The 21,281-nt window shown below is 46.0% G+C and overlaps 1 protein-coding gene and 1 pseudogene across 1 annotated transcript; one reads left to right on the forward strand and one right to left on the reverse strand.

The window, feature by feature from the left end:
* Positions 1-7,244: 7,244 nt before the first annotated feature.
* Positions 7,245-19,197, forward strand: LOC146173054 (cytochrome P450 3A4-like). The gene is made up of 6 exons (XM_084583456.1): positions 7,245-7,415; positions 9,010-9,199; positions 11,882-12,090; positions 13,257-13,549; positions 17,013-17,313; positions 18,598-19,197. The coding sequence occupies exons 1-6, from the start codon at positions 7,245-7,247 to the stop codon at positions 19,009-19,011; spliced, it is 1,578 nt and encodes a 525-aa protein (XP_084439582.1). The 3' UTR covers positions 19,012-19,197.
* Positions 13,619-14,917, reverse strand: LOC146173055 (uncharacterized; annotated as a pseudogene).
* Positions 19,198-21,281: the final 2,084 nt, after the last annotated feature.

Here is a 21,281-nt window from a genome sequence, read left to right on the forward strand (position 1 = left end):
TCTCGCCGCTGAACATAATTGCTGACCGCGGACTTGGAATCATTGAATATTAGTTTTGTCGCATCACTGCAGGGCGAAGGCCTCTCCCATATTTCTCCACTTAACCCGGTTCTGTGCTAGCTGCATCCACTTGACCCCTGCGAACCTCTTAATCTCATCCGCCCACCTAACTTTCTGCCGCCCCCTGCTACGCTTTCCTTCCCTTGGAATCCAGTTTTACCCTCAGCGACCATCGGTTATCCTCTCTTCGCACTACATGTCTTGTCCATGCCCATTTCTTCTTGATTTCCACTAGAATGTCAGTAACTTGAGTTATTTTTCTGACCCACTCTGCACGCTTCCTATCTCTTAACGTTATCCCTACCATTTTTCGTTCCATAGCCCTCTGAGTTGTCCTCAACTTAAGTAGAACCCTTTTGGTTATTCTCCACGTTACAGCCACATAGGTGAGTACAGGTTATGACAGTTTTGTCTCAGTACCTGTTTATTGCAAGCGCTATAGCCATTTCTTCCGCCGTTTCTGCAAATTTTGAAGGAAAAGAGTAGCTAGCTTTAATCTCTTGGTTCTCATTTCCTACTGCTGTCATCATAGCTGGACAGCCCTCGTACTCAGCTGCATCGACGTAGAATACAACAGTAAGACCGCCGTAGCGCTCCTGTAAGGCTTTTTTATTCTTCTACTCTTACGAGGTTCTGGGTGTATGTTTTCTGGTATAAGTGGCCTTTTAGTCTTTTCCTGATGTCTATCGGTATGTCTGTTTTCGTGCCACTTTGGCCCTGCAGAAACGGAGCTCTCAAAAGAACCATGAAAAGCATTTTGTACAGGGTGCTATGAAGTCCCTGTACCAGGTTCCCCCGTCATGTGGCAAAGTGTACATTGGGCATGACAAGGCGATGCGTGAACGACCGGCTCCGGGAGCATGCAAACGATCTGGACAATAAAGACAGCGCGAATCTTGTGGACCTCCACATTGCTTGCGCCAATTATGAGCCACCGTTTTCGCAGCGTATTGATTCTTGGCTGACGTTATCAAAGAAATCGCTCGTGAAACCGTGGAGGCTTGTGATTTCGGCAGCTGATGCCATATCCCTTGTTAGGTTGCGCTGGCGCAGGCCTCGTTCTCCATTCAATAAATCAGTTGTCAGTGGCCCCAGTGTTCATATTGTCTTTCAATTGTCCTCTATTTTTGGTCTAAAATATGCCTGTGGAGTTATAAAACACCATAGCCCGACATTTAATTCTTTTGGAGGGTTTTTCGCTTTCCCTATTCGGATTGAAGCGACGAAGAGAAAAAAACTGTTTTTCTTTGTAAGGAAAAATTCCAATGCTTAACTGTATATCTTCAGTGCAAATTTTCAAACGTAGTAATCTAATTATATATAGCGCTGTTAAATCCTAAGTAATGATATGTAAATCGTTGCTAATATAGAGTGTTTGTTGTACCCTTGCTGGATGTTTTCAGTGTTCGGCAAGAGGGCGGATATTTTCACCCTGTAATCGAGGTAATTTCAGAGCAGCATCGTTTTATGTACGGAGGTCATCATCCACACCAAACGTTAAGGTAATGCAGGACGATTAAGCCTAACACCTGCTAATATAGCTATGAGCTCCACAATATAACAAACAAATATTTAAAAAGCGGAAATGCCGACAAGGGGGCCCGAAAGGCAACTGAATTCATTAACATTTCCTGTTGTGATGACGCAAATAGGATACATTCATCTCATTATCGGTCAAGGGGTTCAATGAACGAGAATGGTGGCTTTCAAACAAACCTATAGAGAACTAACTGTGGAGCGCATTTCTCTAGCATAATTTCTCAAAATATTCAGCACAATATGTCGACTGCTGCACATACATACTACAGTACACTTTAGAACAATTTCGGAAATCAACGCGTGACTTTATACCCATTCCATAACTTACACGTGAGCGTTCCAATACCTTCCTAAGTCTTGCGCCCTAAGCGAAACTCGAGCGACACATCCTGCAGATGGTAACCGACTCGCACAGCCTCCCGTGAACTAAATCCATCAATTTACCGCCCTAGTATTTTTCTCGCAGTCGTCACTTCTCTGCAATTGCACACATATAGGCGGATAAAAAATACGGAAAACAAAACGCACCACACACAAGGCAATACATATATTATGGTGAGGCTACCCAAAAAAAAAATAATAATAATAATAATGTGCCTCTGCCCGTGCCACTAGGTATAATGGGCTTAATACACAAGGCAATACATATATTATGGTGAGGCTACCCAAAAAAAAACATAAAGTTATGTGTCTCTGCCCGTGCCACTAACACAAGGCAATACAGTAAAATTTCCTCGTCCCCTACCATTACCATTACCATACAAGCACCATTACCACTCTGCTGGGAAAAACATCAGAAACCTTGGAGCCAACTCAATGAACCTGCGCATATGACTTTATTCGGGGTGTCTGTTTATATTTTCATATTTATGCAACGTTTTACATTTTAAGCTAGAGGAAAGTGCACCGAACAGATCCTGTACCTGTATTCACCGAAATGCTAATGCCAACTCATGCATAGGCGCCGTCGCAGCTTGAGGACGCATCTGCTTCGCCGCGTATGCATCGGAAGCCCGCACGCTCCCAGCTTTATTATTCACCGCACAAAGTCAATGTTCTGGGAGTCCACATTGCGGCGCATCCGCTGCCGCGAAAACAACATATTAAAAAAATGCTCCGACTGCATTATCACGTCTGGTTTAGCACAGTTACCCGGGAGGATCCTTTAGAGGCAAACTTTACAGTGTGCCAGATAAAACTCGTGTCAAATTTTAGCCTCTTATGGAACATCACCGGGGTAAGAATAGACCTGAAGAAAGGGGGCCAAAACCAATTTAACGATTGCACCTGAAGCAGTGTCAGAGTTCTTGTCTAAGGCTCCGACTATTCTGCAGAATGAGTGCGAAGCTTATAAATGTCAGTGGAAACGCAGTAATCTCGAGTCTATGGTCAGAAAAAAAGCTCCAGCGTCAAACAAAATCATGAACAGACAGGAACGTAAGGGAAATAGATAGGCGGTAACTATACGTTTTGACATTTACTGGTTTCTATCTGCTGTCTGGTGCTGTTACTTCTTTTTTTTTTTTTTTTGTCAAGCGAATAAATGTTTTACTAAGTGATAATGCAGCTACTTCGTCGCGAAAGCAGCTTTGAATAAATAAATAAATAAATAAATAAATAAATAATTGAACATACGTGTTTCATTTTTGAACGCATTCTTTGAGAATCTTAAGGAAGAAGGAGCGAACAATCACGAGCATGACAGATGCATGCTCACGGAGTCATGGTTATAATTGGAAGCTGATATGGCCAGGAGCTTATTGGTCTGCGGGTTATATATTAAGTTAGGACAACTCATGACATGGTCGAGATGGCAGGACCTGTTTGCTTGCGTAGCTTCTTTGATAACAGAGGATGAGATACCCTCCGAGGCCCTTGGATAACAAGGCACATATGCTACTCCGACACCGCGAGGTCACGTCCTACGTTATATGGCTTGGTAAAAGCATATTCATGTCGGGACTGTGCACATGTCAGCCCAGGGCGGAACACTGAAGCTAGAATGTGATGAAGGCGGGGGAGGGTCTAGCAGTAATCAGAGTCTCTCCCCTTCCGGTCCTTCACCGACCATCTGCGCTTAGATAAAAAATAGCGCTGTGAACGACGCCAACTTAACTTGCGCGAAGCAAACGGCGGAAGGAGGGGATGCGTGCATCGTCTGCGGCTGGTTGGGCCGAATCACACGCGCCGAGGTGCGCGTTTTCGTTTCAACGACCTGGCTGCCTTCGAGTTATATCGAACTTTGAGGATCACCTTTCACCACGATCTGTGTATGTGGACTGTCCATCAAACCTTTTCTATCTGTGAGTATAATCTGGTATCATACTGCCTGTTATATACTGTATGCTATTACTGCTGACTCCCGTGAATAGCTGAGTTTGCTTTTGTATTCCTCCTCCTTGTCGCGTGTGCTTTCATGTAATTTTTTTGCTAGCCTGCGTGTACTCTTAATCTTCCTGTTCATGTTTTACTCTCTTTTTTAATAAAAACTATTAACCCCTGTATATTACCCGCACTCTCGAGTTCTATTTCGCTCACCGACGCACGTGAACTTGCACGGACTGACCGGCCTTGACAAAATAAATTGATCAGCGCTGCTTCTTAGATGTCTGGTAGGAGCGTAAAGTGGCCCCTGCGCCTCCACGGTTTAAGCCTGGCAGCCATACGAAGAGAAATTTGCGACAATAATTGACGTCCGCGACCCAGGACTGGTTAGTCACATGCTGGTGTTCAAGTTCTGAAGTTTATGTGTGATGGTTCGTGCTGGTGGTGTTAAGTTCACTGTTCTTTAGAGCACGATGGCAGAGGCGATGCTGGAGAAGTGGATCCAGGAGGAAAGAAGCTTCGGTCTCGAATGTAAAGGATTGTTTTCATTGGTAAAACAAGAATGCGCAAGGCACCAGAAGAGCAAAACAGAGGACGCTTTTGGCGCAAGGAAGAATCTGAACGCGAGAGTCGTTTGAGATATGAGGAGTTGGAGAGGCAAAGAGAGGAGTCGAAACTCAGAATGGTCGTGCTTTAAAGGAAAAATGAGGCGGTGGTGTAGTGACGAGAACCCGGAAACACCTCTGCAACAGACTCATAGGGCTAGATTAGAACAGAGGTGACACTGTGCAGCGAAACAAATTGAGCCCACATAAAGTAATACCGGTGTTTAATGAACCTCACTGTGACCTCAGCTCCTATTTAGTTCGTTTTGAGCTCCTCGCCCAGATTCAAGTTAGTCCGCGAGATCAGTGGTCCTCTGTCCTAAATCTGTGTTTGAGCAAAAGGGCGCTGAGCGTAATTATTAAAATGTCCATTCAGACTATACGAACTATGAGGAATTAAAGCTTGAGCGTTTTAGGTTGGTCGAAGAGGGATTTGATGAAAAGCATAAGACGTTTTTCTAATAAACGAGAAGACGTGCTTCCAATTTCTCACTCTGCTCAGAAATGTTTCCGAGTGGTCGGTTGAGCTTTTCAACACCAAACACGACTATAAAGGTTTGCTTCAGCTGAAGGTGGAGGAGAATTTTCTTGCAACCTACGTGCCCTTGAGACTTTTTCAGAAAGAGAAAAAAAAAAAGTCTACACTTGACGAAATAGTTCAAAGAGCGGAGCGATATACATCGACGCTCCTAGTTGGGCGTAGTTCGGAAAACGGCCAAAGACAAGAGCTGTCAGCTACAGCAAAGTGCACAAAAAGATGAAAGGATAGGTGGAAGCAAGTCCACTGGCTTGCCGAATGACCTTCAAAAGTAAAATTCCTTTGATGCCGCACCAGCCGCTGAGCCTAAATCTGCCGTGCTGGAAGAACGATGGGAAGCACACAACCGTCGAAATGTTTCAGGTGTAGCAAAATACGTCATACTAACTGAAGGTGTTGGCGGGAGGGCTCCACGAAGAAAACAAAGGCGCAACTGACGAATCAGCATCTTCTTGTATTGATTATGGGAATACTAAGCCTGACAGATTAAAGTTTGTAGAGACTTCCTGTAGCCGCCGGTGTGGTGAGTAACCAAAGGGATCGAGTGCTGAGAGAAATCATGTTCAACATAACGATAGCGAGGGAGAGCCTGGTCGGAGATGGAGGTCTCATGGTATATCCCCGTTTACTTCCGTCTCCCGTTTACCTCCTCGATCGATCAGTTCGTGTGCTTTCAGAAGTTCCGCGTCACCATTGACCCCCCTTATGCCCCCCCCCCCCCACCAGGCGATGCTTTCCTCAGAACTGAAAAACCTCAGATGCAATGTATGCAAACGGCCACATATGTCCGCATTAAGACAACTAGCAATGGAGCGAAAAAATGAGTGCAACTGGAAATCGGTATGGTCGGGCAGAGTCTACCATACTTATCTATGGCTCGAGCGGCACTGTGCGGTGAAAGGAAGGTGAAATTCTGAGGCACATAATGAATCTAACTGATAATATTTGCACTCTAAACCAACCGCAATCTTATGCGAACCGCACAAGCCCCTGACAAAATAGCTCCGTTGAGATTTAAGGTAATTAGCTCCGTATCGAACTGCTCGAGCGCTTAGACAAGTAGGATAGAGTGTGTACGAAAGCAATATCCTAGAGAAACAGGCCGTACCCTACTGAAATATCAAAGGCTCTACAGGGCAATAACCTCATAAAATCTCATCTAATCGCATAGACTTTCATACGGTTCACATAATTATCATAAATTATCGGACATAATTTATGATAATGTCCAAGAAACTATGAGACCTTATGCAATTATATGCGTCTTGTGTGTGATTTCTTATGTGAATTGAGTGAACTGTGTGAGAAAATGTGAGGTTATTGCCTCATACATTTTTTTCAGTAGGATAGTAATGCCTGTTGTGCAGGTTACAGGTGAGCCAGTATATCTACAATGACGGGATTTTTTAGGCAGGACAGTTGCGGACATTTTGATGCCAACAACGTGTGATTGCCAGTGCCGTGCTATTTGCGTCGTGTTTTCAAGCCTTGAAATGTTATCAGGTGCTCGCTCTGCCGTGTGACGTGAAGTTCGATTACCCATAATGCGAAGCAGGCACGCATATCAATTCACGTTCAGTTATCTGTAAAGAAGACAGTTTGGTTTGGTTTATGGGGCTCTTTAACAAAACGCAGAGACTTTACACGGCGTTTAGGATTCGCATTCATGCATTGATCCCACATGCATTCCCCTTGACGAAGGCGAGCAAAGTAGCGGAAGCTGCTTTCTGAATGCGTGAATGCATTTCCCAAGCATGCTATTAAAAAGGAGAACAAAGTAGCGCAAGGCATTCGCTGGAATCAGTGGTTCGGCTAGGTTTCTTGAAGTTCGCAGACAGCCATGGAGGAGTTAAACCACAGCAAACCGTGTTTGACCATGCATAATCCAGCTTCTACTCGGTAAACAAGGTTCTGGCCAATATGCGTCTAACCAGGCTTTGCATCACAGGCTAACCAAAAATCGCAAAGCTCTCACTTGCATAACCGGGCTTAGCCAAGCCATTTTTTTTTTTTACTCACGGTTCGCGCATACTACAAATTTGACCGTTGAAGCCAGGGGGGATCAAAGAGTGCTCATACTGGACAGACTGTACTGAACAATGCCACTAGAGACTACCCCCCCCCCCCCCCGCTCTCTCCCATGTATTCTTGCGCACAGCTGACGTGACCTGGAGCTGATGTGGGTCGAGGGATTTTTTTCGCTCCTGGTGGTGGTGGTGTCTGCGTCACTGGCATGGGTCTTCCGGCGCAAGAGGAAGCAGGGCTTCTTCCGGCGATACGGCATCCCAGGGCCCGAGCCGGAACTCTTCTGGGGAAACTTCATGCAGCTCAAGAAGGATCGATTACAGGTAGACGCCTTATAAGTTGATCATTGCCGGGCAACAAAGCAATATAGTTACCACAGTTTCGTCCGTACATACGAGCAGCCTATATGCGCCGCTCATTACTATAAGCCACCAAGGTTAATGGCAAGTGGGATTTACTGTCTTGAAGCAATGTAGGGGCTACGTGAAACAACTTAGTAGAGGAATTCGGTCTACTTGCTTTAATATTCTAAACAACTTCTGGTGACAAAACAAATTTCAGTGTTATGGCTGGCCCTATAAAAATATTAGCGGTCCTTCCGCGTGTGTCTGCTGTCTCTGTAACGTGGCCACTCTTATGAGTACTGTATTTGTCAGACTAACAAGTGGGCGCCGGATATTCTTAACTGTGTAACGAAGCACCTGGGGCATCGCTCATTTTCTAACTCTGTTCAGAGTCAACAAAACTCTCAGCAGTACTTTCCAACACTCTTTGCATTCAGAGGTACCATAAGGCCTCTACTATACGCCTGAGAAGAAAATCCTGTTGTCTGGTTATTTCTGGTTATGTTGTCACTGAAAGTAGAATATTATAACTAATTAGCCTTCAAGATGATGGAGGGTAGCAATTCGGGTTAGTTGGCCCAGGTAGTTCTTTGCTCTACCCTAATGCAGCACGCACAAAACAAAAACACTGGGGAAATACAGTCAAGCACTGACTGCCAACTCAAAAACATGGCTTCTTTTTACTTCTTCCTGTAGAAAAAAAAAAAAAGGTTTCATTTTTTTTTTCTCCTTAAGCCAGTAAATACCACCGAAAATGCTATGATTAAGAACTACGAGGATTAAGATAAATCACTTTCTTTTTCAATAGTGCAATTAAGTCGAGCTAACAAAGTTCTGTTCCTTCATTTGAATGACAAAAGCTTCATAGATTTCTCTGGTCGTTCTGTGTCTATTTCTTCACAGAACGCGTGTATACCCCAGTAATGAACAGCAATCCTTGCATTGATTAGCGGTATTGGAAGAAAAGAATTTTGGCTTAGGTAGGAGCAGAAAAAAGAAGCTGTGTTTTTCAGTTGGCAGTCAGTTCTGATCCTGTCTTCCTCGCGTGTCCTTGTTTCGTGTGCGCTGCATTAGAGTGGATCCTGCAAGAGCCTCACCGTTGGCAGACTTGATGCTATCCAAATGGTTAAAGAAGTTAAAAGCGAACAATACATGTCCCGAAGTTATTTTACAAGGCACTCGTTTTATGCTTCGTTAAGAGGGTTAAGAGGAAGGCTATGCCGCAACGCATCGTCTTATGTTTCCTGTTCATGCTCAGACCTGCTAACACGTGATTTTATCTGGTTAATTATGATGAGAAATGCTATCACATCCATGTGGAATGTCTGTAGCTATATAGAATTGGTGCCATGTTGTTCGTGAACAGTTACCGCACCTTCGCTCGAAACTCGTCAGCTTTCAATTGAGCGCAGCTGAGACCTGCCAGAATTTTGTTTTTTGACGGCCACCCAAAAAACTGTTTGGTATCGCCGTCAACCATTCTTTGTTTGGCGTCGTCAACACCAGCCTGTGTGCTATATGTGTGCGTGTGTGGGCGGACAAGCAAAGAGCCACTCCAATTTCGGCGGCGCAGGTGATGGAGCGGTGGATCAACGAGTACGGGAAAGTGTTCGGCTACTACAGAGGCGTGGAGCCGTACATGGTGGTCGCTGATCCCGAGATGGTGAAGCAGTGTCTGATCAAGGAGTTCTCCACCTTCCAGGACCGGCCGCCGCTCGTGCTCCATGTGGAACCATTCGCCAGCTCCCTGCTGGACCTGAGAGGCATCCAGCAATTTCTCTCTGCGTTTGGAATTCATGAGCGGCTGATAATCCACCCCTCATACAGGCACTTTCAAGAGACTGCTGCATATTTTATTCGCGTATATCTTGAACCTCCCCAATTTTTAGCCCCTTTATCGGTACGATTCTTCAAAGCGATCGCGTTAAAGTTCCCGTTCACCGAAAATCCGCTGTCGGCGTTGTTGGCAAAATATCATGACCATAGCTCTAGGAGGCGGTAGCTGACATCTGACATGGCAGTGTTTTCACTGACCACAGGCTTGACGTTACGTTTGGCAAGAGCTGCCAGCTCAGGCCTGTTCCTTCAATGGGAGAGTGATATCAAAATCAGCATGCCGTTAACCTTGCATCCAGGTTACCCCTAGACCACGCAGTCACATTCACACGGCTTGGCTAAAGCTGATCTTTATATGTGAGGGGGTAGCCTACGTACGCTATCGTGTCATATCCTTGACCATCGGAGCCGCTTCTACGGCAAGGCTCAATTTGACGTTGAGACAGTGCACTATTGATTCCAAGCTCATCGATATTTCGTACCAACATGAACGTTACGCTGCTTTCTCGCTAACATATGCATACGTTGTTCATGTGTCAGGGGCAGCGAAATACACACGCAACAAAGAAAATACCATAAGGACATGGTAGGGGACTCTAAATGTAAGCTGAGGTCTTAAAATCGGGATGGTTATGAATTTTCTTTTTACGTTGGTAACGTATTTATGGAAACTGTATCTCTTCAAGACTGACGGCATATTGTACTACTGCAGACTTCTCAAGATGCTACACGAATTAACAGAACACCACTTTGCCGTCCGCCTTTATATTTGCTCTTCACGCTAAACAACACTACGGACACGAGAAAAAGGCTACCCGATGCATAATACTCCAGCTCAACATTAAGTTTCAGTGATGCATGTACATTTTTATTATTCGGAAGTTTCTCATCCGCTTCTGATATAAAAACTGGTCTCCAATTAAGTTGACATGAGGTTTTACTGCTCGGTGATATGGCTGCAGTTAGCCCCTGGTTAGCTTACCGTACGCGTCATAACACTATAAAGTGGAATGTCGTATAACAAGTGAAATCATTTTTGTAAGCAGCTCTCCCCTCCCCATAATCAGCAAGGACATGATATTCTAAAACTCGATTAAGGGAATAAGAGGAAATCGGACGTCAGTGCGCATGCGCTGAATGCTATGCTGACAGGGTGAAGGATGTGATGGTTAGCCTCCGTCTACTCGCTACGGCTCTATTTTAAAGCTTGCTGATAAAAGAGAGCATGGTTCAGAGCTAAGACATGCCTCTTCTCCAGCACCTAATCGTCGCTCTCCCAACTCTGTATGATCAAATTGGTGCATATAAGGAGAGAAAAAAAAATTCGGAACCGCGCTTAGATTTCTCTTAAGTGCGGTAAGGCAAAAACCTTTCCTGCGAATGTTAGCACTCATTCGCCGCTTTTTCACTTATTTGCTTCTTTTTTCTTTCCTTTTTCATTTCTTTTTTACTAATCTGTCTTTTTTTGTGTTTTCTTTTACTTTTTATTGTACTTTCTTCTCTTTTGGTTCTCTATTCTCCTTTTTACTGCTGTTAGTGTTTTTTTCTCTGGTACTACGTTTTTCCCAATCTACCCACACAAAAAAATGAAATGGGACGATCACTTTCACTGCTTTATAACTACTTCTTCCCTACCCCTGTTAACATACTCATATATTATGCGTGGCTTAATTAATATTTATTTAATAAGCCATGCCTTTCTTGTCTCTCAAAAGGCAGCTTTACGCCTTGCGTGTGAAGCTTCATATCTATCTCAGGCTGCAGATTTTTTTTTAAGAAGCATCACATATTTCAGCTTTCCTGAATGTATTGTTAAAAGCTGCGTCGTATGCATAAACTTGCTTTATTACCTCATTAAATTTATAGCCGGCATAACTAACACAGTTAACGGAAAGAATTCCTGTTTATAACGCACGCCATCCGGGAATGCGATGTGTTGCCAGATGTAAAATTAATTAGCGTATCAAATGTTGACGTTCCACACCCACACTCCTAAAACGCATAATAAATGACGTATATTGACATCTCTCGCATATCGGCAAAAGAACAACGCGCAACGTTTGAACTACGATATCTGACACGGCGACTTCATTTTCTTTCACTTAATATTTCCTTTACAAACCATGTTCCATATAAAATGCATGCGATTTTACCACCCTAATTGGTTTACAGGAAAGGCGCGGTATCTGTCACACTTGTTTCTCTGGACAAACCGGGCCCTAAGGGAAGCGAGGAAGGTGGGAGTGAAAGCGTAAAGAAAGAAATAGGTGTCGTAATGAAGGGCTACGGAGTAATTTCGACCACCTGGGGATCGTTTTCGTGTGCTGACATCGCGCAGCAACTAAATTGCTTGCCGTTAGCGGCACTCTCCTCTGCTACCCCCCCCCCCCCCCCCCCCCCCCCGTGGTAGGGGGTCAGGTCTCCTCAAACTGTTATCACAGCTTTATTTCCAGTCCAAAACGTAAACTTTTGCCTGTGGAATAAATTTGAGTTGTACTACTATCACTTTGCAGTAGATAAAGCTTGTAGTCTAGCATATCTGAGGTTAAGTCACCCATTTCCGGCTTGGCACAGGCTTACATTCCAACCAGTGTCCCGTCTCTTTGCAGGCTCCGAGTGGAAGCGGGTGCGTTCGGTGCTGAATCCGACGTTCAGCTCGGCCAAGATGAAGCAGATGGCTACCATCGTGCGCAACTGCTTGGGCACCATGATGGAAGTGCTGGAGGAAACGTACAAAGCAGACGAGCCAGTGGACATGCGCAAGGTGGCCCAGGGCTTCACCCTTGACGTCATCACCAAGTGCGCATTCGCCTGGCAGGTGCGCCATTCACTATTTCTACCGTTCTATACTGTAACTGCTGATTTACCTTTGTAGAGCCGATTAGGTGATGGTGGTGGTACGTTTGGCCACTGGACACTGAGCCTTTTCCGGTTGTATCAATATGCCAGCCCGAAAGCAAAACAAAGTATTCTTTCACAAGTTTGGGGTGCGTGTCTTAAAGATACAGATTATTGTATTTGTGTATTCGAAAATAACCGCAGACCTTGGACATCGTTGGCGAGGGTAATTATCCAAACAAGAAATACCCTGGAACCAAACGTAATGGGCAAACTATTTCATTCTGCGTTAGCTGATACGTCCCTGAAAAAAGAATGTTGATTATCCATAGACAGCTTTGGAAGGACGTTACTTTGTCTGTGTGATTTTCGCAGTAAAAAAAGAACAAAAATGTATTCGGCCCAGCGGTAGTTGTTAGTGTGAATCGAGGAAACTGGCACCAAATATGAGGGCACAATTAATTTCTAACACAAGCAAACATATATTATAGACAAAGACAAAACGTTCTGGGATGACAGACGAGGAGTGCAATGTGAGATTCCATATACAACTAGCTCTTTTACGCGTTATTTTTTCAGTATACCACAGACAGGCAAGTGGTATTAGTTCAATTTACTTCAGCATCTAAGACACTTGATGAACCTTTCTCCGTGAACACCTCTTACGCGTTTTGTTTTCGTTTCGTCCAACGTCCATTCTGGAGGCTGTATCATCATTTGATAAATTATTCTCACAGAAATGTCCCCTAACGTTATTGTGGCGGAGAGACTTGTTTTGGTTAAACTGAACTGCTTCTGGTCTTGGTTCATTGAACTCCCTCCTTTGGGTTGAAGTGCAAAGCTGTAAGCAAAATGAAAACTCTCCAGGGCCTCAGAAACATGAAAATGTGGCTTCTAACATTTCTGAGCCGTGGAGCGGTCTTAAAAGAATGTGCAAAGTCACCTCAGGAGACCCATTGGTATTGAGGTGAATTTTGCTGTAGGTCCAACCAGCATAGGAACTCCCTCCATCGTCCTCTGCCCTCTCTCTTTTGGGTAAAGTTGTCACTCGCTCACTTACTCGCAACTGCGCACGAGCTACTGCCATTGACCTATGTTTACAACGTACCGTGGTTTTAAAGTTCATGTGGCTTACGCAAAGTGCAGGTGGACTGCCAGAAGAATCCCAACGACCCACTGTTAAAGGGTGTGCGTACGGTCTTCCAAGAGTTCGAGAATCCCGCGCTTCGGAACGTCATTCGTTTCCCGGCGCTGCGCCCCATCATCACCGCCGTGTACTGGCTAAGCAATCACCAGAAGGTCTTGCGTCGAATGGCAGACAATCTACGCCAGGTCATCGCACTGCGGCGCCAAGATCAGAAGCCGGTAGTCACTGACATGCTGCAGCTGATGCTTGAGGCGCAGGCTGGTGGCGAGGAGGCGCATCCCGAGTCTTTCAGGTGAGCACTTGTGTCAGTTGACTTGCGTTGCATATGTTAGAGACGCAGATAATCCTTATGAGCAGTTTCCTATTGGCAGGCCCTGTATGGGAGAGAAGGTGCGCGTTGCAGGCAGCACGAAGCACCTGCAGGGCTCATAGATGTTGCTGTCCACATTCGTGTATTGGCAATGTTTTTTTTACTGCTGGAGCACAAAGTGTCCCTGGCTGTATGTTTCCGGAAGTATGTGTGTACGTGTGCGTGGGTGTGTGTGCGTGTGCGTGTGCGTGTGCGTGTGTACGTGTGCGTGGGTGTGTGTGTGTGTGTGTGTGTGTGTGTGTGTGTGCGTGTGCGTGTGCGTTTGCGTGTGTGCGTGCGTGCGTGCGTGCGTGCGTGCGTGTGTGTGTGTGTGTGTGTGTGTGTGTGTGTGTGTGTGTGTGTGTGTGTGTGTGTGTGTGTGTGTGTGTGTGTGTGTGTGTGTGTGTGTGTGTGTGTGTGTGTGTGTGTGTGTGTGTGTGTGTGTGTGTGTGTGTGTGTGTGTGTGTGTGTGTGTGTGTGTGTGTGTGTGTGTGTGTGTGTGTGTGTGTGTGTGTGTGTGTGTGTGTGTTTAGGAGCAGGTTCCTTCTCATGTAACGAGTTTTCGCGTTCGGGCACATTTTCTGAAGATTTTCTTCTTTCGAATATTTCAGGCAGACAAAGTTTTTGTGCGAACACACGTCAGACAAATGTCCTCTGCCGCACCTTCCGCATGTTTTTTGTCTGGTCTCTTGGTCCCGCTTCACATCTTGAGGCCTCCTTGGCGCCCGTCTGTTGACCGCGATCAGCGAAGCCTCTTTGTCTCCTGCTTGCATTAGCGCCGCGTTCCGTTACGCTAGTTCTCTATGGGGTGCAATCTTGCAGGCACCTTTAAAAGTAAGGTTCTCAGTGGGAAATAGGGCACGCTGACTCTCTTTATTGCGTATGCCTGCTACTGGGCTGTCAGGCAAGGCATCTCGCAAAAAGTCACCGTACCAGCACTTCCTTGCCAATTGCTTCAACTATACTATGAAGTCGTCTACACTTCCATGTTCATTCTGAATACGCCCTTTAAAAGCGCTCCGCTATCACCGAGCTCTAGGGGCAGTAATGATCTTTCAACAGCTTTAACAGCTCGGCGGAAGACTTTTCGCTCGGCGACGCCGGCACAATCAAGCTCTTTAAGACCTCGTACGCTTCTGGGCCTATCAATGCTAAAAACACATGCAAGTTCATTTCGTCGCTTATGTCGTTCGCCAACAAAAACTGCTCAAATCGTTCTAAGTACGATTCAATGTTTTGTGATTTGGGGTCGAATTCAGTTATGCTTCCTACATGCGAACTTCCGAGCAGAAAGGATGACGCAGTAGTCATTAGCTTAGCTCTTTTGTGTTGCCCACTCGCTCGTCGTTACTCGAAGCGGCCTACAGGCTTTTTTCACTAGGCTTTCCACGCTGACATCCGTCGATAACTCCTGGCGTTAGTTTCCGGGAGTACGTGTTTACTGAACCCCCGGCCTGATGCCGCTGCTGCCTACGCAGTATGTAGACACCTTCGTAGCCAGATGAGGTAACTTATCACAATGGCATTCAGGGAACAAAAAGCCGTTTATTCACGAGAAAATATATATATATATATATATATATATATATATATATATATATATGATCACGTTCTACGTGACGCTGGCGGTAACATAGGACGTTCCACGTCCGCCGCCATGGTTGAGGGTGGCGCTGGTGAACACTCTCAAGGTTCGTATACAGACAACTTAAATACCCAAGCAAGTAGCAGGGGGGACAGCGGCCGATGTAGCTCAGTTGGAAGAGCACCGGACGCGATATTCGGAGGTCGTGGGTTCGGTTCCTACCATCGGCACGTTGTTTTTTCTTCTTTGTGTTTATTTATCTTTCCCCTAAACAGATTACATTACTCATTTCTGTGATTATCCAAGTAAACATTAAAAAAAAAAGACAAAGTACCATCCCCAATGCTTTCCTTGGCCTCGCCGACTGCAGAAGGCGACGTCACGCGACGTCACAGAAATAACTCGTGTTAATGACATTCTTGTAGAAAGCAAGAAAAAATGGGCATGTGCAGGGCATGTAGTGCGAAGAGAAGATAACCGATGGTCGCTAAGGGTAACAGATTGAATTCCAAGGGAAGGAAAGAGCAGCAGCGCGACGGCAGGAAGTTAAATATGCGGATATGATTAAGAAGCTCGCAGGGGTCAAGTGGATGTAGCTAGCTCAGGACTGCGTTAATTGGAGTAATACAGGAAAAGCATTCGCCCTGCAGTGGGTATAGCCCGGTTGATGATTATATTGATTTTATAGGGGTTATTTAACGTGCATTGACATCGCACTGTACACGTTTGCCTTGCTTGTCGCCTCCATCGCAAAGCGGCCTATGCGGCGGCTGGGATTCGATCCTGGATCCCTGGGTTCAGTAGTCGAGCGCCCTCACCACTTAGCCACCGCGGTGGGGCTCGAGGAGAGTGAGAGGTATTGTTGGTAGGCAGTTCCTCTAGAGGGTACGGATGGACTGCTGGGTGCCGGGTAGCGCTTGTGCAAGTTGAAGTGGATTAGATGGACGGTTGACAGTATCGGCTGCCAATGATCGTCTCACTAGGAAGGGGTGGGCAGCGGAGTGACAGCTGACGGATGGTGAAAGCTGGGGTACGTAGGCTCCTGGAGGTTTCATGCTTTCCGTTTTGAGACTGCATATGGGCAGACGGCAGCATTCACAAATTTTGTAGCGTAAAGCTACACTACGCGGGTCAGAACCGTGTTTTGCGTGAGTGTGCGCCGCCCGTTATGAGCATGCGCGAGAGCAGTCCCACTCCGTCGTCATCTCCTTGTCCTTTCCGCGAGGCAAGGGAAGAAACACTTCGTCGTCGTCTTCTGGTAACAGTGTTCATGTCCCCAGCATCAGAAATTTCTGCGCATGGATGTCCTTTTTTGTAGCGCAAAGATACACTATGCGGGTCAGAGCGGAGTTTCGCGTGTGTGCGCGCCGTCCGTTATGCGCATGCGCGAGAGCCGTGTGACGTCACGAGAGGCACAGGTGGGTCGCCTCCTCGCCGCCGTCGGCGCGCGCTCCTCTGCGACGCGTGACCTTTATCCGGAGCCGTGTTTACGACACTTGCGCCGCGCGGTTCGACGCATGCTTTACGCTACGTATATCCAGGAGAGCTAAGCCACTGCCCATGTTTTTTCACTAGTGCAGCGTTCTCCCGAAAAGTATGTAAAATAAAATAAAAGCGTACCTCTACAGAAGAAAGCAAATACAAGCATTCAAGAGAAGAGTGACAGGAGGACTGTAATATATCATATTATAAAAGCTATGAAAATAGAATACGAAACTATCCGTTTTCTTTGTCTTAACTTCTCTGTTTTCTTTTTTTCCCTTTCTCTCTCGTAGTTTATATTTTGTGGATACCTTTAAAGTGACTATAGACTGTCCGCAGGCGAGGCGAGCGACTCATCGAAGACCGGCACGTGGTGGCCAATTCGTTCATCTTCTTGGCGGCAGGCGTCGAGACAACGGCCATTGCACTGGGCTTCCTCACCTACCTGCTGGCCACGCACCCCGATGAGCAGGAGCGGTTGTACGCCGAGATAGAGGCCGCCTTCGGCGAAGACGAGCTCAGCTATGAGGGCGTGCAGTCACTCAAGCGGCTCGACATGGTCGTCCAGGAGGCGCTGCGCATCTACCCACCCGTGGTGATGATGGTCAGGAGACGCTGTCAGAAAGACACCACCATCATGGTCAGCCCTTAAATCTATTACGGGAAGAGTTGGTCATCACATGCGAGCCCCTTTATTCACACCTGCGGTACACGCCAATAGTGGTGATCATCGTCAATGGTGACATAGGTTACATTCCCAGTAGTAAATTTTAATACCACGTTAACATCTACCAGTACATTATATATAGCAGCAAATCTTTCTTCGGCATTAGGATATTTATAGCAGTGAGATCAAAACGAATGCTTTCGAGCGCTCACTTCAAAGTGATTGCATGATACTGTACGCTCCTATTCATCTTCAGATGCCTGAAACTACTCGTACTACAACTGTGTTGCTAAGCTCCTGCCCCTATACGTATATTTAGTGTATACACTTGATTTATGTCCCAAGCAAATTGTCTGACATAGAACTACATACAGCACTCTTCAAGCAACACACCTCAGCTAGAAATATAGCATACTTAAAGGGACGCGTAGAACACTGGTCAAAATATGTCATGAGATAATGGCGGAGATTAAAAGAGCTTGCCTCATACAGTACAGATCGAGCACTACAGTATCAAAGAAAAGAGGCTTTACAATTTTAAATTGCCATTGAAAATCGCATAAAAACAACCGAGGCGATATCTAGCGGAGAAACCCTTATACTTTCAGTGTAGTCCCCCACGTGACTGCATGTCAGCAAAATATCGCTGATTTTCGTAACTGCACATTGTTCCTTTTTCTTATAGGAGTGCTTGCCATAATTTATTATATTTTGCGCTCTCTCCAGTGCGTCCTTAAATGAAAACCACCCCTGCTTTCGCATCGCAAGAGGTATGCTTTTAGGTTTCGCCACTAGATGGCATGACAGTGTTTGCAATTTCGTGAATAAAACAATGACAGTGCTCACCAAAACTTTCGTCGACGAGGGCGTGCGTTATTGTGCTGTAACAGCATTGAGTGTGAAACTGAAAAGGACGTTAATCTGCGCAAAAAAAGTCTGATTACTGTCTGGCGAATGAAAGTTATATTTGTTTTCGGTACGTCTTTTTTGTCGACCACCAGTCGTCATCGCGGTCGCTGCTCATGGTTTCCAGCATCAGACTACATAAAAACGGGCGCACGCATTGATCGAAAAATTCCCGGTAAAAATTTTCTACAGCGTTTCTGACAAAATCGTTATGGAATCGAACATTTTAAACATCAATCTTTCCACTGCGGCGAAAAGGATAGGGACCTGAATTCCAGTGTTTTGTCCCTTTAAGGCTTATTTATGCACTGGCGTTTGCGGCACTAATATCTGTTATCGCTCCTTTCGCAGGGTCAGTTCTTCCCCGCAGGAGTGGACATCATCGTTCCCTTGTGGCATCTACATCACGACCCGGCCCTATGGGAGGATCCATTCGAGTTCCGGCCAGAACGTTTCGATTCACAAGAAAATGGAGGAGTGCCAGACCAGCCGGCCGCCTTTATGCCCTTCGGCCTGGGGCCTCGGGTGTGCATCGGAAGTCGGCTCGCGCTTCTAGTAATCAAGATGGCAGTCTGCAGGATTCTGAGGGAGTACCGCCTGCTTCGCGGCGAAAACAGCCAGGAACCATTGAAGCTGACCGTACCAAGCGCTAGTATTATCCCAGAGCGACGATTGCTCGTGAAGCTCGGTCGACGTCGAGTTAAGGGTAGAGAGAAGACGGTGTCACCGGCGACTACTCTGAGCGGGAAGACCGCCTCCGCATAGGACTCTTCCGATATATTTTTCTAGTAAGCTCTGGTCCAGGACAACCAGCCTCCTTTGGGCAGCGTTCCACCTATGATTTAAGTTGACACTCATCACGACGTTGATGGACCATATTACAGGAACGTTTGATCGCGGTGAAGCCACATGTGGGGGCCCAGGGCACTTAGTAGTTCAATAAAGTTTTCAAAAACGTACCCACTGAACACGCGGGTGATATGTCATCATGCAGTCTCCTGGAATGTCATAACTTCAATTATTGTACCAGAGCATTGGAGCTCAATAAGTATTATTCTTTGTAGTAAATCAATTACGCCCGTCGAAGCAAGCATAATAGCAAATGAACGTGCTTTTAAATTACAGTTCATCTGGCTAACTTACACACTGGGGATTTGTGGATATGATGAGATAGCATGTACGGAGAAGCTACGTAGTAACGACAGCGCCTTTAACATTGCCAGTATGTTCCGCGACCAAAACACGCGTTAGTAGGCGCGCCTCCCAAACACAATGCATTTACTGTGCCTGACTAACACTCTTGGTACCAACCAGCCTTCGTTACGACATCGTGGTTTATGTAGCCATAGACGAACGCAGTTGAGCAAGTAGGAGCTGGGGAAAACATTTAATGGAAATAAATTAGAGCGCAGGCACAAAATGCCCTTTGCATGAGTTGCATGAAATGAAGTACCTTTGAAAAACAAACATGAACCACCTTTGCAGGCTGCGAGGTTCGAAACTGGGTGTGGGCCCACCGCGGAGGGGGGGGAGGCGCAGTGGGGTTTGTAGAGCTTCTCCCAAGCGCGCACCCCTAGAAAAGCCGAGCGCCAGGGCGGGGTTATGGGCTCCGCTGGACCAAGCCGCTGTCCTTTCCCGTTTGGTCAAGCCATTTGGTACTCTACAAGTGGACGGGTAAAGAAATTAAAGCGTCGGCGCAGGTGCCTCCCCTGTGAGCGGTAGGTAGGAGAAGAAGAAAGAGGCTGAAAGGCGGGGAGGTTAACTGGCAAAATAAGCCGGATTTCTACCCTACACTGGGGAAAGGGGATGAACGGTGAATGGTAAGTTTCTACATTCTCTGCGTGTAAATTACACTGAACTTGTTTCACCCCTAGGAATCTAGTTATCAGGCATTTAAAGCAGGACAAAAGCCTGCGTCTGCTGCTCGTGCCATCAAAGAACTGATGGCACGCAGAGAGAGTTCCAGACGCAACTTACAGACGTGAGCAAGCTTCTCTCAATGCGCTCACGAGGCCTTCAGCAGAACAAACGAAGAAAACTTTTATGCCGTGGGCTGCGTTTCATTGTCCGTTTTAGTCCCGAGGGGATGCGGTGCAGAAATAAGAGCACTTTCTTTTAATCCTTTCTTCTTTCCTTCGCTTACGGCACGGTTCAGGTGTCCATGGTTAAGTGTGACAAATACTGCTCCGTTACTTTCTTGTAAACCAATTTATTAATGTTTTAACAAGCACGTTTCACTAGACATATCCACTGCATCTAGGATTTGTTCCGCAGCACACAGCTCCAGTGCATTCCAGAAGTTGGCTTACGAAGAACGGCAGATTGGGCGGGTTGGTGGCTATACGCAACGACAAGTAATCCAAATAATGCAGAGGAAAGGACAAGGAGCAGAAGAGGCAAATACGGCGCTGAGCGTGCAACTAGCTTTTCGGAAGACAGGACGTCAATATATATACACAAAAAAGGGGACACATATGCGTACTGGCATATAAATAAGCCCATGTAGCCCTTTTGTTTCTGTCGTCAGCTTCTACACCAAATTCGAAGTCTCCTCTGTTGTCGACTGTACAAGCAGTGCCGAAGCTGTAGAGAGCAAGATCGCGGATATTTACAATCGCAGCCTTGCCAGAATACATCCAAATACTCAAAAAACTGCTTATGAGAGCGGCTACATTGCAAGAGTTGTAGGCGAGCAGCTGGATTTCAAGAAATGCACCTTTGTGTACGAAGCCGGTTATCAATCCACCGCTTATTCAATTCACTCGCGCCACAACCAAAAACCGAGGTATGTTGCTTTGTCCGCCGGGTTTGGAAAGTTTTGCTGATCGTGCCTTGCAGGAAGATAAGGTTTGGCAAAAGACATTAGATATATCAGTGGAGTACGCTAGGACACCTGCTTGTACACTCTTCATCTGGTTCCACATACGTTCCGCTTATAAGTGGTACTTTTAAAAATGTTCCACTTATTAGGCGGAACTTTTTTGAAAGTTCCACTTATAACTGGAACCTCTGTGGAACGAGATTAAGAGTGTACT

The sequence above is a fragment of the Amblyomma maculatum genome, chromosome 11 (genome assembly GCF_055883805.1).
Source record: "Amblyomma maculatum isolate TAMU_Amacu chromosome 11, ASM5588380v1, whole genome shotgun sequence".
Classification (NCBI taxonomy): Eukaryota; Metazoa; Arthropoda; class Arachnida; order Ixodida; family Ixodidae; genus Amblyomma; species Amblyomma maculatum.

Coding starts and splice junctions, on each gene's coding strand:
- LOC146173054 (XM_084583456.1), top strand. CDS start 7,245: ATGTGGGTCGAGGGATTTTTTTCGCTCCTGGTGGTGGTGGTGTCTGCG. Junction 7,416..9,009: donor TCAAGAAGGATCGATTACAG/GTAGACGCCTTA, acceptor TCGGCGGCGCAG/GTGATGGAGCGGTGGATCAA. Junction 9,200..11,881: donor CTCCCTGCTGGACCTGAGAG/GCATCCAGCAAT, acceptor GTCTCTTTGCAG/GCTCCGAGTGGAAGCGGGTG.